At 42.0% G+C, this 14,142-nt stretch overlaps 1 protein-coding gene across 1 annotated transcript in view; it reads right to left on the bottom strand.

Annotated features, from left to right (window-relative positions):
- Positions 1-1,391: 1,391 nt before the first annotated feature.
- Positions 1,392-14,142, bottom strand: part of LOC118220714 (complement C3-like) — a 35,412-nt gene continuing 22,661 nt past the window's right edge. The window contains exons 27-41 of the mRNA XM_035404844.1: positions 13,719-13,814; positions 11,825-11,975; positions 10,986-11,149; positions 10,199-10,357; positions 9,808-9,867; positions 9,263-9,353; positions 9,054-9,102; positions 7,724-7,814; positions 6,706-6,795; positions 6,445-6,550; positions 6,262-6,351; positions 6,094-6,171; positions 4,607-4,690; positions 4,193-4,328; positions 1,392-1,813 (exon numbers count right to left, since the gene is read on the bottom strand). Coding sequence (XP_035260735.1) covers positions 1,672-1,813; positions 4,193-4,328; positions 4,607-4,690; positions 6,094-6,171; positions 6,262-6,351; positions 6,445-6,550; positions 6,706-6,795; positions 7,724-7,814; positions 9,054-9,102; positions 9,263-9,353; positions 9,808-9,867; positions 10,199-10,357; positions 10,986-11,149; positions 11,825-11,975; positions 13,719-13,814 — 1,587 coding nt within the window. The 3' untranslated portion in view covers positions 1,392-1,671. The remainder of the gene's footprint in view (positions 1,814-4,192; positions 4,329-4,606; positions 4,691-6,093; positions 6,172-6,261; positions 6,352-6,444; positions 6,551-6,705; positions 6,796-7,723; positions 7,815-9,053; positions 9,103-9,262; positions 9,354-9,807; positions 9,868-10,198; positions 10,358-10,985; positions 11,150-11,824; positions 11,976-13,718; positions 13,815-14,142) is intronic.

Genomic DNA, 14,142 nt, shown 5'->3' with positions numbered 1-14,142 from the left:
CCTGAGGGACATCCAGAGCTGGATGGATAACCACCTTACCATCTTAAGCTGAACCCAGAGATGATCTTCATCCCTGCTCCATCCTCTAACCTCCTTGACTTTTCCATTTCCCTAGGGGACACCGTGGTGTCATCACCACCCACCGCAAAAAACCTTGGAGTGGTGATGGACAACAGACTGTCCCTCTCCCAGAACATCACGGCGGTGAGTTGAACGTGCAGGTTCTTCCTGTACAACATCCGGAGAATCTGCCCCTTCCTCACCACCTACGCAAACCAGCTCCTGGTTCAGGCAATGGTCCTGTCCCGCCTGGACTATTGCAACTCGCTGCTGGCTGGTCTGCCAGCATCCACCATCAGACCCCTGCAGCTCATCCAGAATGCTGCAGCGCGTCTGGTCTACAACCTCCCCAGACATTCCCATGTCACCCCCCTGCTCACTGACCTCCACTGGCTGCCTGTTATGGCTTGCATCAAATTTAAGACTTTGGTGCTTGCATACCAGGCAGCTAAGGGGTCAGCACCAGGATACATCCAGAGGATCATCAGACCCTATAACACCAGCCAGACCTCTCCGTTCTGCCACCCTGAACGCTTGGCATCTCCCCCTCTTTGTGTCTGTACTTCCCGCTCGCGTCTGCTGTCTGTCCTGGCCCCTCGCTGGTGGAATGACCTCCCCGTGGCAGTCAGAACAGCAGAGAATCTGACTACCTTCAAACGCAGACTAAAGACTCATCTCTTCAGGCTGCACCTCTCCCCACCCCTCCCTAGCCTATAGTTTAGCTCAATGTACCTAGTTAGGCTAATGCGATCGCGATAGTTTTTATTTGACAGGATTGTTTTTGTCTGATTCTGATTAGGCAAATGTGATTTCAGTGCTAGTTTGTACTTGGCAGGATTGTTTGTTTGTTTGTTTGCTGAACAGGTTACACAGGGTTGGAGTCCTGATCTGTGGTCACTTCTGGCACTACGATCTTTACTTCACTGTAGTGTGTTTCTTTTGCACCTCTGCACCTTGAACTAATGCACTTGTTGTACGTCGCTCTGGATAACAGCGTCTGCTAAATGCCTGTAATGTAATGTAATGTAATATTGTCCTTCTAATGAATTTGTCGCCCTTTGGAGAATTTGGAGAATTTTTAAATAGCTCCGGGGAAGGTTGTTCGGCACACACTGATCACATCAGAGGGTAATGACTGGTTAATAGGACTGTTGTTCCAGGAACAACAATAGTGATGTTGATCCGGGAGTATATTCTACTTGCATTAATCACATTGTGCTAAATCATGCCATTCTCCTTATGTATGCACTCAAAAAAGTGCCCGAGCAATGCTTAAATGTAAATGTTTGTTTTTCGTCAGAGGAAAGAAAAAACACACACACGCACACATACAGGTTTTCACCAAAAGTAGACTAAATGTTTATTCAAATTTACCGAACAGGTCTGGGAAAAATTGGCCATGGTAGGGCACAAGCAGAAAAAAAAACAACTGATTGATGCAAAAAGGCAATCCTTTTGAAATTCTTGCATTTTATTGGTACCTCAGATGTAAAAGTGTTACATATATTTATTTGACCAGGTGTGAGGCCTGAAGGCACTGCCTGTGCTGCCGAAAAGTAATATACTTTCAACAAAATAAATGAAAAAACAAACAATAAATTTGACATGGGTTTAGCTTGGGCACCCAAACGTGGACAGATCATCTGTATCTTCAAACAGGCTCAGACAGGTCTGCCGGTTTGCGGACTCCTGGCACTCCGTCTCTGTGGGCCAGTGTTCAATCCAGGTGTCTCCACCTAACATGTACATCGTCCTGAAAGGAGGGACACCAGTGAGAACACACACACACACACACACACACTCACACACACATTAACACGCTATAATACACACACCTTTTTTTATTACACAAACTTTATTATTTGCAAGCATACTATCATCCCACAATACATAATCTTTCAGACAAAGCCATATTTATTCTTAGTTTTCTTGATTTGGCTCTGCACTCCACAATTTTAGATTTGCAATCAAATAATTCAAATATTTTTAAAGTGCAGATTCTCAGCTTTTATTAAAGGGTATGACTTTGTTTGGCTACATGTTTGACCTTATTTTGTTCTATTCTGATTCTTGTGTAACCCTTCTGGTTTGTTTGCCAATTGGATTTTGTGTTTGACCACTGACTTGTTCTATTGTATTCTGAATCTTGTGTAACCCTTCTGGTTTGTTTGGCAATTGGATTGGCTGAAGCAAAATCAGTTTGCTGATTGGATTTTGTGTTTGACCATTATTTCATTCTACTCAACCGTGACTCTCGTTTTGCTGCTCTGCTTACAGTATAGTGATTCTGGTTAGTTAGGATTACAAACCCTTCCATCGAGACAATATTTTTTTGTTTTGCTTTGTTATTTTTCCTTTATTATTTTTGAAGGTAACTCTGGGAGGAATTTTAAATCTCTGTTGGGGGTATGCTATTCAAAATCTTGGTCTCAGCCTGCAGATTCATTGTCCTCAAGCTCAGCGTTCAAAGCTGCCCTGTGTCCAGTAAGCCTTCAAAGTTCAGGTTTTAGGTGCTTTTGGATGGGCAGATAGGGACCGGAGATACTCGTCAGTCAGCAATATCATTTGCCTTCCCATTCCCCACTCATTTCCCCATCACACTGTTACAGTCGGACATAGACCGAGTCATAATACATGCTGCATCAGCACTACAGAGACTAATTCCTCGTTTGAGAGGTCAGAGCTCAGGGCACATTCATTCTTTCAATGTTGTGAGTACAACAATCTAAGCATTAAGATGCAAAAATATGGTGATTCAAAAAAAGAATTGCATCATAGTTAGATTAATAATCACCCAGTAAAGGTCATTTTAAGGCAGGACTTGCTCCAAATTGAAAATAAAATATAGCTGCAAGCAGTGATTACGGGGCCAAGCAGCAAGCACAACACGCCATTGCAACATTTGAGCTACCATGTGGTCACTCAGAGTGACCTTGGAATGACCTTCAATCATTATGCAAAGTTTTGTGACACCAGAACGGGTGGTTACGTAGTGTTATCAAATCATACGGGATTGGTAGCATTTGAAGCATTTTTAAAAAAGCCTAATTTTAATCTAATGGGCGGAGCTTATGGGTCCTTATGGGAAATGTGTTACGCTTGACGAGTTGCACACATGTCCAAAATTTCATGACTGTAGCTCAAATGTGGCAGGAGATATGCTTGTTCAAAGTTGTCCAAAAACCATACCTATTAGCTCATGATAGCGCCACCTTATGGCCAATCGGCTTCATATTTGCTCCCTGTCCATTTGGAGTGCCCCTATACCAATGTGCCAAGTTTCGAAAAAATCGGCATAGTGGTTATGCCTAAATCTGAAATGAGCTCTCTAGCGCCGCCATTTTGTTTGATCGGGCCAACAATGGTGGGTTAGCCTCCACTTATGGGTGCTCATACGCCTATGGAGTTTCGTGGTGTTCACGTGGTGGTCAAACCATCCAGAAGTTATACACCTTTATGTGAAATGCCATGCCCTCCGCAATATTCATTGGCTCATAGTGGCATTGTTTTTTAACTTTTCAAAAATCCGATATGTTAATTAGTAGACATTGCTTTATATATTATGTATACCAAGTTTTGTGCAGATCAGTGAAAAATCCTAGGAGGAGTTTGATCATTTATAGTTCTGCATAAAATTCAAAATGGCGGAAAATCCAAGTAACCGGAAGTGATGGGTCCATTTGTTCCTCATGAGGAGTGGCATATGTGTGCAAAATTTCATGATTCTAGGTCAAACGGGGCATGAGATATGCCTGTTCATATAAGTTTTCTATTTCAATTGCTTGCTATAGCGCCACCCTTTGGCCAAGCGATGTAAAATTCGTTTCATGGCCTGTTGGCATAATCCTCTACCATTCTGAAAAGTTTTGTAAAAACCGACCAGTCGGTTATAGGGGCTGCCATAGACTTCCATGGCAGAAAAATAATAATAAAACTAACAATAACAAATATTAGCTTGTGCATGCATGGGTAGTCAAAAATCCCAAGCTAAAGTTTCAGTGCAACCTTAATCATGAATGCAGGTTGTTGCTCTTTCCATGTTTTGGTCACAACTGCCTAATGAGCGAGGTTCATGAAATTACAAAATGCATATTTTAAAGACTTGGCTGTCCACAGGAGTGCTGGAGCTCACCTGTCCTTTTCTATCACAAGACTTGAGTACGAGCCCATGATCAGGTAGGTCTTTCCTTTGATCAGACTTATCGCCTCTCTGCAATAAGGATGGGCTAAATACATTCGCTCTTTGCCCTTCACATCAGTGTCTGTGCCTGCAGAAAGAGACACATAAAACCAGCTGAAACAGATTTCCCCAGTAATAACACAAACTTCCACTTGAATAAAAGGATCAAATTCAATTGCACCCACAAAGTCTTAAGAGTACAGGGCGTGGTGGCTAATTAACTACATCAGGACAAAAAGGAACGATCACACTTTACTCTAAAAAACACAACTTGTCGAGGCAGAACTTATCACATAGAACAGTCTGATTTTTACAGTCGAAAGAAAGAGCTGAGATCTGAGTGCTCAAAGCAAAGTCAGGCTTTACCTTCCTTGACGGTTTCAGTTACCAGAATGGTGAAGCGGTCGATGGCAGGAGACAGTTCAACCTCGATTACTTTGGCTTTATACACTGCAAAACATTGTAATGATCAAGATACGCAAACCTAAAATGTCTGATTCTTTTTAGCATGTCAGAGAAGTGAGAATCGTTTTAAATTGACAATTTTCAAATCCGGCAGTTTTCACTTTTCATTTTACCCGTTTAATGTTCAGCACTGAGTATAGAACACAAGTGGCAGCAACAGTTTGAACTCCTCAGTTATAAAAAAATATATATATTTGATTTAATTGGCTAATTATTATCAAAGATATCAATTATGAATTAAATTCCATAATTAATTGACAGGCTGGTTGGATCAAACTTCATCATAAATGTGCAACTCACAACCAAATCAAAATTAATACAATTATTAAAGCTGGTAACTTTTTCAACAGTCACAATGTCGTGAAAACATATTGAAAATCAAAACACCTGTGGGCCTTGTTGAAGGGACAAGCAGAAAGTCCAGGTAAATTACTGTTACAATTTAAAATACATGTCCAGCAGAAACAAAGTGAGCTCCACTTCTGTCTTCAACTCCAGCCACTTCCCTAGCAGGAAACTTTCCTCTTGATTGTAATTTTGTCTCTGATTGCATACAACCTGTAATATTTCCAAAACATTTCACCGCACTTGGAGTATTGTGCTGTTCTGAAAACTGTACTACAAGAACGATATAGAGACTCTGGAAAAGGTTCAACGAAGGGCAACCAAATTGGTTCCTGGTATGAAAGATAAAATCTATGAGGACATTTAAGATGCTTAACCTCTTCAAGCTTAGTAAAAGGACACTTAGGGGTGATTTGACTGAGGTTTTTTTAAAGCTCTGAAAATAGCAATTTGCCATATACTGGCCTGTGACTTGTGCCATAGACCTGATCTGACCAAGTGGCGGTCGAAGGCATGAATCGCTGCTTGATATTCACTGACACGCCCCCAACAACACCTCTGCACCCACTTCAGAGCACAGATTGGCATTCAAACTCAAAATAAAAAAGAAACCATGATCCTTATAGTATTGTGTGGCCACACTAGTCCCTGACCCCACAAACAGCTTTGTGTTCTGGTGTCTCTTCAGAGGCAGTTAAACTCTCCAGGAAAGGAGACACCATGACACCCTAGATTTTATGCATAGATAAGGGCCACAGCATGTCTTTTAATTGCCTCAAGACATCCACGTTGATGCCTGTGGACAGGTGAGAGACAGCAAACAGGCAGAATTCCTACAGTAAGGTCACCCATAGCTGGCCTTAATAACAATGTAATATCGCACGGACTATGAACAAGTTTGCCATATAAAACTGTATTGTCTAGAAGCACTAGAAGCCGACGCTGCACTGTTCTCTTCACCACACATCAAAAAGACTGAATGCACATGTGTGAATGAAAGGGCACTTTGCAGATTTAATCTTTGCTCTTGCAGTTGTCCATACCGTAATCCATGCCAGCTGAACAAGCAGTAGACACACGGTCCAGCTCCTTATTCTCTTTCCTCTGGAAGCTGCAGTTTTCTGTGAGCAGTAGAGAAATGTGAATGAGGGCACATCATGCCAGCCTCCTCTGTGACATCACTTCCTGCATGATGGATGTGCACACCCTACCTTCTGCACAGCGGCACACATCCTCATGGCAGATCCTGTTCAGGGTCCCGTTCTTCTTCTCTGGGTGATAAAACTTCATACAGCGGTTTTCTGTAACAAACAATGGTTGGGTTTTTCGTCCTGGCTACTGATGTATGACATTGGCAGAGACCATGAAGAACAGCAGGGAAGATCTGAACTCACCCCAGGAGTTATACTCATACAGAGTAACTGCAGCTGGCTGAAGCAGACCCACATTGGTTATCTTATGTATCCTGAAGGCCACTCTGTCAGACAGCTGGTGGGAAACCTGTGGAAGGAGAGAGAGAGAGAGAGAGAGAGAGAGAGAGAGAGAAGGAGGTAGCAAAAGACTTTGTCAGACACTCAGCAACAAGCCAAACACAGGTGCAGGCAGACCATATGCGAGCGCTTTTTCATCAAGGCCAGAGGAATACATTTGCACACCTTGTCCAGGTAGAAAATAAGGGAGCCCTTCTCTGAAAGCTGTGTGTTCATCTCAATCTTCTTGACGTATTGGTCCTTTCCTGCAGTTAACTGTCAGAGCAAAACGTGAGATAAGGTCTTGACACATAAAGAAGTTGCATTCAGTCAGAGTGCCAGTAGGACCAGGGTAAGGATGACGCAATCACGCCATTATCCTCAAGAAAATCAGCAAAAGAACAATGCAAATAAAAATGTAAAAGTTTACTCTAAAGAAGAGGCAAAGTGGAAATGTCAGTCTTATAAGATAAGAAAACTTCATTGTCCATTACATTTACATGAAATGGAAATTTGCCTTTGGCATTCTGGCAACACAGTGTAAAACAGTAAAAAACAGCTAAAATACATAAAATACATTTTCAGCAGCAGCAATGCTCATGGGCAGTGGGGAGGGTTATTTTATTATGTCTCTGTTCAGAATGGCCACAGCAGAGGGCACAAAGGACTTCTTGTGCCCATTTTTCCTGGTTAGTGGGACCTTGAGTCTCCTGCCAGATGGCAACAGCTGGAATGCTGAGTGAAGTGGGTGGGTGGGGTCATTATAGACCTGGGTTGCCTTTTTGGTTATGGACCGGTTGTATAGCTTCTGGAGTTTCAATTGTTTGTCTCCAATGATCATGCTGGCCTGGCTGACCACCTGGGTCAGCTTGTTCCTGTGTTTAACTGAGAGGTTAGACACCGGAACATTATTTATTTAAATAAACATGCTTTATTTTGTGAGGGCTCTACTGTCTATTTGGGTAGTCTCTCTGAAGAGTGCAGGTATATATTTTTGCTATATGCACTGTCCCATACTGAGAGCACCTTTTCTCTTTTATAAGCTTTGACTGTAGCGTGGGAGTATCCATTTCAAAAATAAAAACTCATTGTGCTAGTTTGACAATGACTGAGGTGATACAAGACAGGGGGCTGTTTTATCTCAATGGTGAAAAAATGTATTGACATAGCTGTCTGCAGTGATGGTCCCAGGATCTCTCCTCACCTTTTCAAGGTCTGTCTGGTCTGCAGTGAAGCCCGTGAGCATGGTGACATCCAGGATAGACATGGTGGATTTGGAACTGGAGGGCTTGTACCTTGGAAACAGACAATAATCCTAGAGTCCTGAAGCCAGCTTTGGGTTGGAAAATAGCAATATTCAAAGTTTTCTCCATAGATTCCACTGGAGCTTTCCTATTTAATGTGGAAGACTTAAAAATGTCCACTTCACTCTAACAAGCTAATTAACTAAATCAAGTTAATTCAACCTCCCCAACAGTGTTCTGCACTTGATAATAGAGCTTTTTAAAAAATGAAATACCTTGGTGTTTGAATATTGGATCTGCTAACACCTTATTCTGATTTCAAAGGTTCACAAAAATTAATTGTAGAGTGTCCAATTCACACACATCACAATGGCCAATGGTTTATTAGCCCTTTGGAAAGTGATACAGTCTTTTCCATCTTAAATGAGGTATAACTTATTTGTAGGTTAATTGTAGTGTACCTTGCTTGCCATGACTAGATGCTTATTCGTATTTGAACTAACACTAGGGAAGTAACCACTGGTAACCATGCAACCATCTAAAATCATGACCAGCAGTTTGCGTGCTAGCTAGCTAACCTAGCTAGCATTTGCACTAGCCAACGGTGATGAACAGATCATCTGGAAGGATGTAGCTGGTAAGTAATTTGATTACCTCAGTTTTGGAAAGATTAAGTTTATGATTGATCATCCAATTTGAAATGTCAATAAGACAATGTCTGCAATGTCGTTAAAGTGGAATTTGTACAATTAATTATTATTCTTTGATAAAGTTAATTTAAAAGACTGAAAAGGAGAAATCATTTTTTTAGCATTGATTAATTATTTATGTTCTTGTTAGTACAAGAGGCAAGAGGCTGGAGTATGTGGCATAATTTTTAAATATATTTTTACATTTCAATAATAATTTACATGTCCCACCTGCCAATTTTGCCGATGCTTCACAAAATCAATTGTGAATTCTGCTAATACATATAATCAGAATGCTCATAATGCCACAAATTTGGGCAAATTGGAATTGTCGACTGCATTTTCTGGTTTAATGGGTAGGTGAATCATTTCATTTCCGACTGCCATCTGGTAGATTTTAAAACTAGGCCAAAAAGCCACAACCTTTGATTTTCTTCACCCACAATTTAATCTTAAAAGGAGATTGATTGGACGAGAAAACTGCAGCCCAGGCAAACCTACTCAGTTGATGACATGCAGTAAAGATTTCCAAGCTCTGTATTACAAAGGTAAATTAGCATGTTTTTAAAAAGTTGTCATTAAAAACTACACATCCACTTACATCATATCAATTGTGAGAATGTACGTTTCCAGTGCCGTTGGATCGGAAGCTGAGAAAAAAGAAAACATTCATACTCACTAAATTGCATCCTTTAACAAAGTCAAAAGCAACTTCATGTCATCCTGGAACAACCACTATATTTTCCCAGGGTTCATGTTCATTTATGTAAAATGCAGAACAGTTTGTCTTTGGCCCCAAATATACCGTACCCTTTCTCTGCTTCTGTATCGTAACTTCCAGCTCAAAGTTTTTACAGTCTGCTTTATTTTCCTCAGGCAAAGCATTGTAGATCGTCATCACCTGAAGTGTAAGTACATCACAACATGGGCAGAGCGTACATTATTGTGGCACTCAGCGACATATTTAAATGCACACATGCTGATTCAGTATTGCATTTGTAATGCTACTGTAAAATTAGTTACAAGCCGCAAATCAACATTATATGAGGTCACAAGTCCATTTGTTACATAGTGAGCCTGAAATCTGGATACAGTAATCTTAATGTTCTTGACATGTTTGCTAAACTAAGTTTGGTTGCTAGCGAGATAGCAGGGATTAGGTTTAGAAATGTGGGTAAATTATCCATGGTAATCATTTCCACTTAACTGCCAGTTTGGAATTCTGAAGCATGCTGAGTGTTCCACAGATTTTAAGTCAAGAGATAACTGTAATAATTTAACAAATTTAAGTAGTCATTCATTTTTCTTTTACAGAACTCTAGGGTATCAAAGTTGTGGGTTTATATGGAACTTACTGACAGGGTGCCTTGGCCAGTTCCCTTAGCAGTGAATGTCATGTTTTGATTTAGTGGAATCTGCAGACACAAAGACAACCTTCCCTTAATGATCAGAGAAAGCTTGTCAAGTTCACAAAAGGTTGACTTACACTGGATGTTGGATCCTTTGACTCACAATTTTACCCTTAACACTGTCATCCTCACGTCCTCTCTATGACTCTCCTCTTCTCTCATTTTCACTTGATTTTCTCCTCCCTCAATATCTCTCATTGTCTCTTCCCTCTCTTTGTCATTCTGTCATGTTTCATCTCATACCATCACACTATGCTCATTCCTCCCCTTTTGTTCCTTCTCTCACTTTCCACCCTTTCATTCCCCAGCCCTCCTACTGATTCTGCCTTCATTGCACCTTTGTTGAGCGGGTGACATGCATCGTGTCTGTGTTGTAGGTCCACGTGGTGGGTCGCTGGCGTCCAGACATAGACATGGTCACGGACAAGTCAGTGGGACTCTTTTCAGGTAATTCCGTCATGTACAAAGCAAGGGCCTGGAAGACTATGACGGTAGCCTGTGGGTAAAAAATAGGGACTGTAAACTAGACATTGTATTTATGCAGCAAAAGGTAACATAAACCAGTGCTTGATATGGGTGCATTGGTTTAAATCGAAAATTAAACATTAAAAAAACATAAATTGCAACCCTCACATCGCTGACCTACAGAGGCAGTTCTGCCTCTAAATAAAAAAATTTAAAAAATACATTTTCACATTGTTTGGACAAGTGCTCTAGTGCAACAAATTAAAACGGCAACTATTTGCAAACTGTATTAGAGCAAAAATAAATTACAGTTTTTTAAATGTCTTTTAGGGGTAGTCTGCTTTTTGGAGTTTTTGATATTTTATTTCAGTTTTAATGTATGTACTGTACTCAATTGGCCCAGACAGTTTTTGTGTGCAAAAGGTTATGTTATGTTATGTTCCATCCAGCCATTAGCTATACACGCACATTTCTGGTCATGGTCGCGAGATGTTATGTTATGTTCATAAATATAAATACATAACAGAAGTATTATATATGTTCTAGGAATCTGCGTAAGTACCGTTAACAGGGTGCATAGTGCAGGGTATCTAAGGGAGAGTCAAGCTGATCACTGACCTCCCCTGTAGCCCGCCATTCCTGACCCCTGAAAGCCGTACCTGGGTGGACCCGTAGAACCCGCCATAGAACCTCTGTTGTGTCAGCCACTCGACCACACGACCAGCCTGGTCGAACTTTTTGGCCTTGACCAGGGTCATCAGTGCATAGCCAGTGGCCTCCAGAGTGAAAAAGTGTTTGTTGGGGACGTGCCAGTATGTTCCTCCTGCAACAGATGATCGAGATCTGCATTTTATTATTATATTTTTTTTACTGAATGGATGAAAGGGAGACCAGCCATTGAAACTGTACGTTACGTTACAAGAATTTAGCAGACGCTCTTATCCAGAGCGACTTACATTGTATACAGGTATACAGCTGGATATATACTGGAGCAATGCAGGTTAAGTACCTTGATCAAGGGTACATCGGCAGGGTTCTAACAGAGAATCGAACCTGCGACCTTTAGGTTACAAGACCAACTCTATAGGGTTGGTTGTCTGGCGGTTGTCTGGCAGTCGAGGGTTGCTGGTTCGATCCCCCGCCCTGGGCATGTTGAAGTGTCCCTGAGCAAGGCACCTAACCCCTAATTGCTCCCAACGAGCTGATTGGTACCTTGCATGGCAGCCTTTCACCGTTGGTGTGTGAGTGTGTGTGTGAATGGGTGAATGAGAGGCATCAATTGTAAAGCTCTTTGGATAAAAGCGCTATATAAATACAGTCCATTTACCATTTTAACTCCTTAGCAATTTTACTACGCTGCCTCCATTTGGCTGCCGGTGGTCTACAGGCAGGTTGCATGGAAACTGGGGTTAGCTTAGCAGGTCTCTGACATTGTGTATGGGCAATGTGTCAGGGCCCAAGGGCGTTATTCAGCCCTGGTGAAGGTGTACGAGCTCACCACCAGACGAGTAGCGGTTCAGGATATCCAGATGATGCTGTCCCTCTCTGGCCAGAGCGTACGAGGTCAGGGCCACGGCGTAGGGGTTGGTCAGTTTTCGGATATTCTCAGACAGGAATTTGCTGGCAGAGTTCATGCTATTTCTCAGGCTCTGGAGTAATGTCAGAGTTGTTATGACTTTCTTGTGATGGGAACACTTGTAAAGCAACCGTGCAATAATAACACCAAATGAACATATGGTAGGTGCGTACCTGCAGTGTAACTGAGAAAATAGGTAAATTAGAAAAAAATAATAATAATAAATTTCCCACGTAATGAGTATTTCCGTAATGTAATATGGCGGCCATCATGGCACAACACAACCAGTCATGTATTCACATGTGCTCGTCAAGTTGTGAGCTATTTCCTTGTTCCGAATGTTGTGTGATTACAGCTATAATAAAACAATGCAAGCAAAGGCACACAAACCATCATAAAATAACGGCAAAGGGAGTGGCACAATATGGGCACCAAGCCATGGGACCCAGCCAAAATTAGAACCCCCTTGCACTGAGCTTAGTGTTGCAGGGTACACCGGTTCTTTGATCGTAGCACAATACCCTTATTTTGAAGATCAGTTAAAAATGTCATTTTAAAAATTGATTGTTCTATCAAAGAAATGTCTCATGTTGTATTTTCTGGGAGCTGAGTGGAATAACAAAATGTATTCATGTCGTTTGTCTGCACCATCACAAGGGATAGTGCTAGTGCCTTACTAGTGTGTGTGTGTGTGTGTGTGTATGGACTGCACAGATGTGCATGTGTGGTAGTACTAGCACACTACCTGTGTGTGTGTGTGTGTGTGTGCATGGACTGCACAGATGTGCATGTGTGGTAGTACTAGCACACTACCTGTGTGTGTGTGTGTGTGTTTGTGTGTGTGTGTGTGTGCATGGACTGCACAGATGTGCATGTGTGGTAGTACTAGCACACTACCTGTGTGTGTGTGTGTGTGTGTATGGACTGCACAGATGTGCATGTGTGGCAGTACTAGCACACTACCTGTGTGTGTGTGTGTGTGTGTGTGTGTGTGTGTGCATGGACTGCACAGATGTGCATGTGTGGTAGTACTAGCACACTACCTGTGTGTGTGTGTGTGTGTGTGTGTGCATGGACTGCACAGATGTGCATGTGTGGTAGTACTAGCACACTACCTGTGTGTGTGTGTGTGTTTGTGTGTGTGTGTGTGTGTATGGACTGCACAGATGTGCATGTGTGGCAGTACTAGCACACTACCTGTGTGTGTGTGTGTGCATGTGCATGAGTACTCTGCAGATGTACATGTGTGGTAGTACTAGTACACTACCTGTGTGTGTGCATGTGCATGAGTACTCTGCAGATGTACATGTGTGGTAGTACTAGCACACTACCTGTGTGTGTGCATGTGCATGAGTACTCTGCAGATGTACATGTGTGGTAGTACTAGTACACATGTGCCAGAAAAAATGGCACTACATGGGGAACGTGTGTATCAAATAATAATGTACAGCAGTTTCTGTGGTTCAACTAGTTTAATTGTAGTGTTGCACATTCTGTCACAGTTGTTTTCAGGCAACACTGTTTAATCAGATTTATCACTCTAATACTCTTCTCTCCACATTACATGTATTGTTTGTAGTATGTGATTGCATGCTGAGATTGGAAATTTTTTATGTACCTGTCAAAAAAAACAAGAAACTCAAAAAGCTAAATGTATTTATATTGCACATTTTTCAAAGTCATACCTTGGGCTAAACTCCTCTGAACGCAAGTCTAGGGCAACAGTGGCAGACAAACCTCCCGATGGTGGGGTATAAGCACTGATGACTGTTCGCTGTTTTTCTAGGGTTTGGCGAGAAAAAAGAAAGGCACTCACGGGTATTCGCTCCACACAGATGTGAGACGACTCCCGCATGGCGATCAGGACGAACGCCGTCAGCGCTACTTCGGGGTCTTTATCCTTCACGCCGCCCTACGCGGAAAAAAAAAAACCCACACGCAGTGAATGCAAGTCCCATTCAGAGACAGGCTTCCGTGAGCGGGACTTCCGTCATGGCTCAGGAGGTAAGACCGATTGTCTGGCAGTCGGAGGGTTGCCGGTTAAAACCCCGCCCTGGGTGTGTCGAAGTGTCCTTGAGCAAGACACCTAATCCCTAACTGCTCTGGCGAATGAGAGGCATCATTTACAGCATTGTAAAGCGCTTTGGATAAAAGCGCTAAATAAATGCAGTCCATTTACTATTTACCGTCATGGCCAGTGACGCTGGTGAAATAGCACTGGCTACATTCTAAGCAAATAA

The sequence above is a fragment of the Anguilla anguilla genome, chromosome 2 (genome assembly GCF_013347855.1).
Source record: "Anguilla anguilla isolate fAngAng1 chromosome 2, fAngAng1.pri, whole genome shotgun sequence".
Lineage (NCBI taxonomy): Eukaryota > Metazoa > Chordata > Actinopteri > Anguilliformes > Anguillidae > Anguilla > Anguilla anguilla.
Note: the sequence above shows the minus strand (reverse complement) of the source record. Positions and strands in the feature narration are given on the sequence as shown.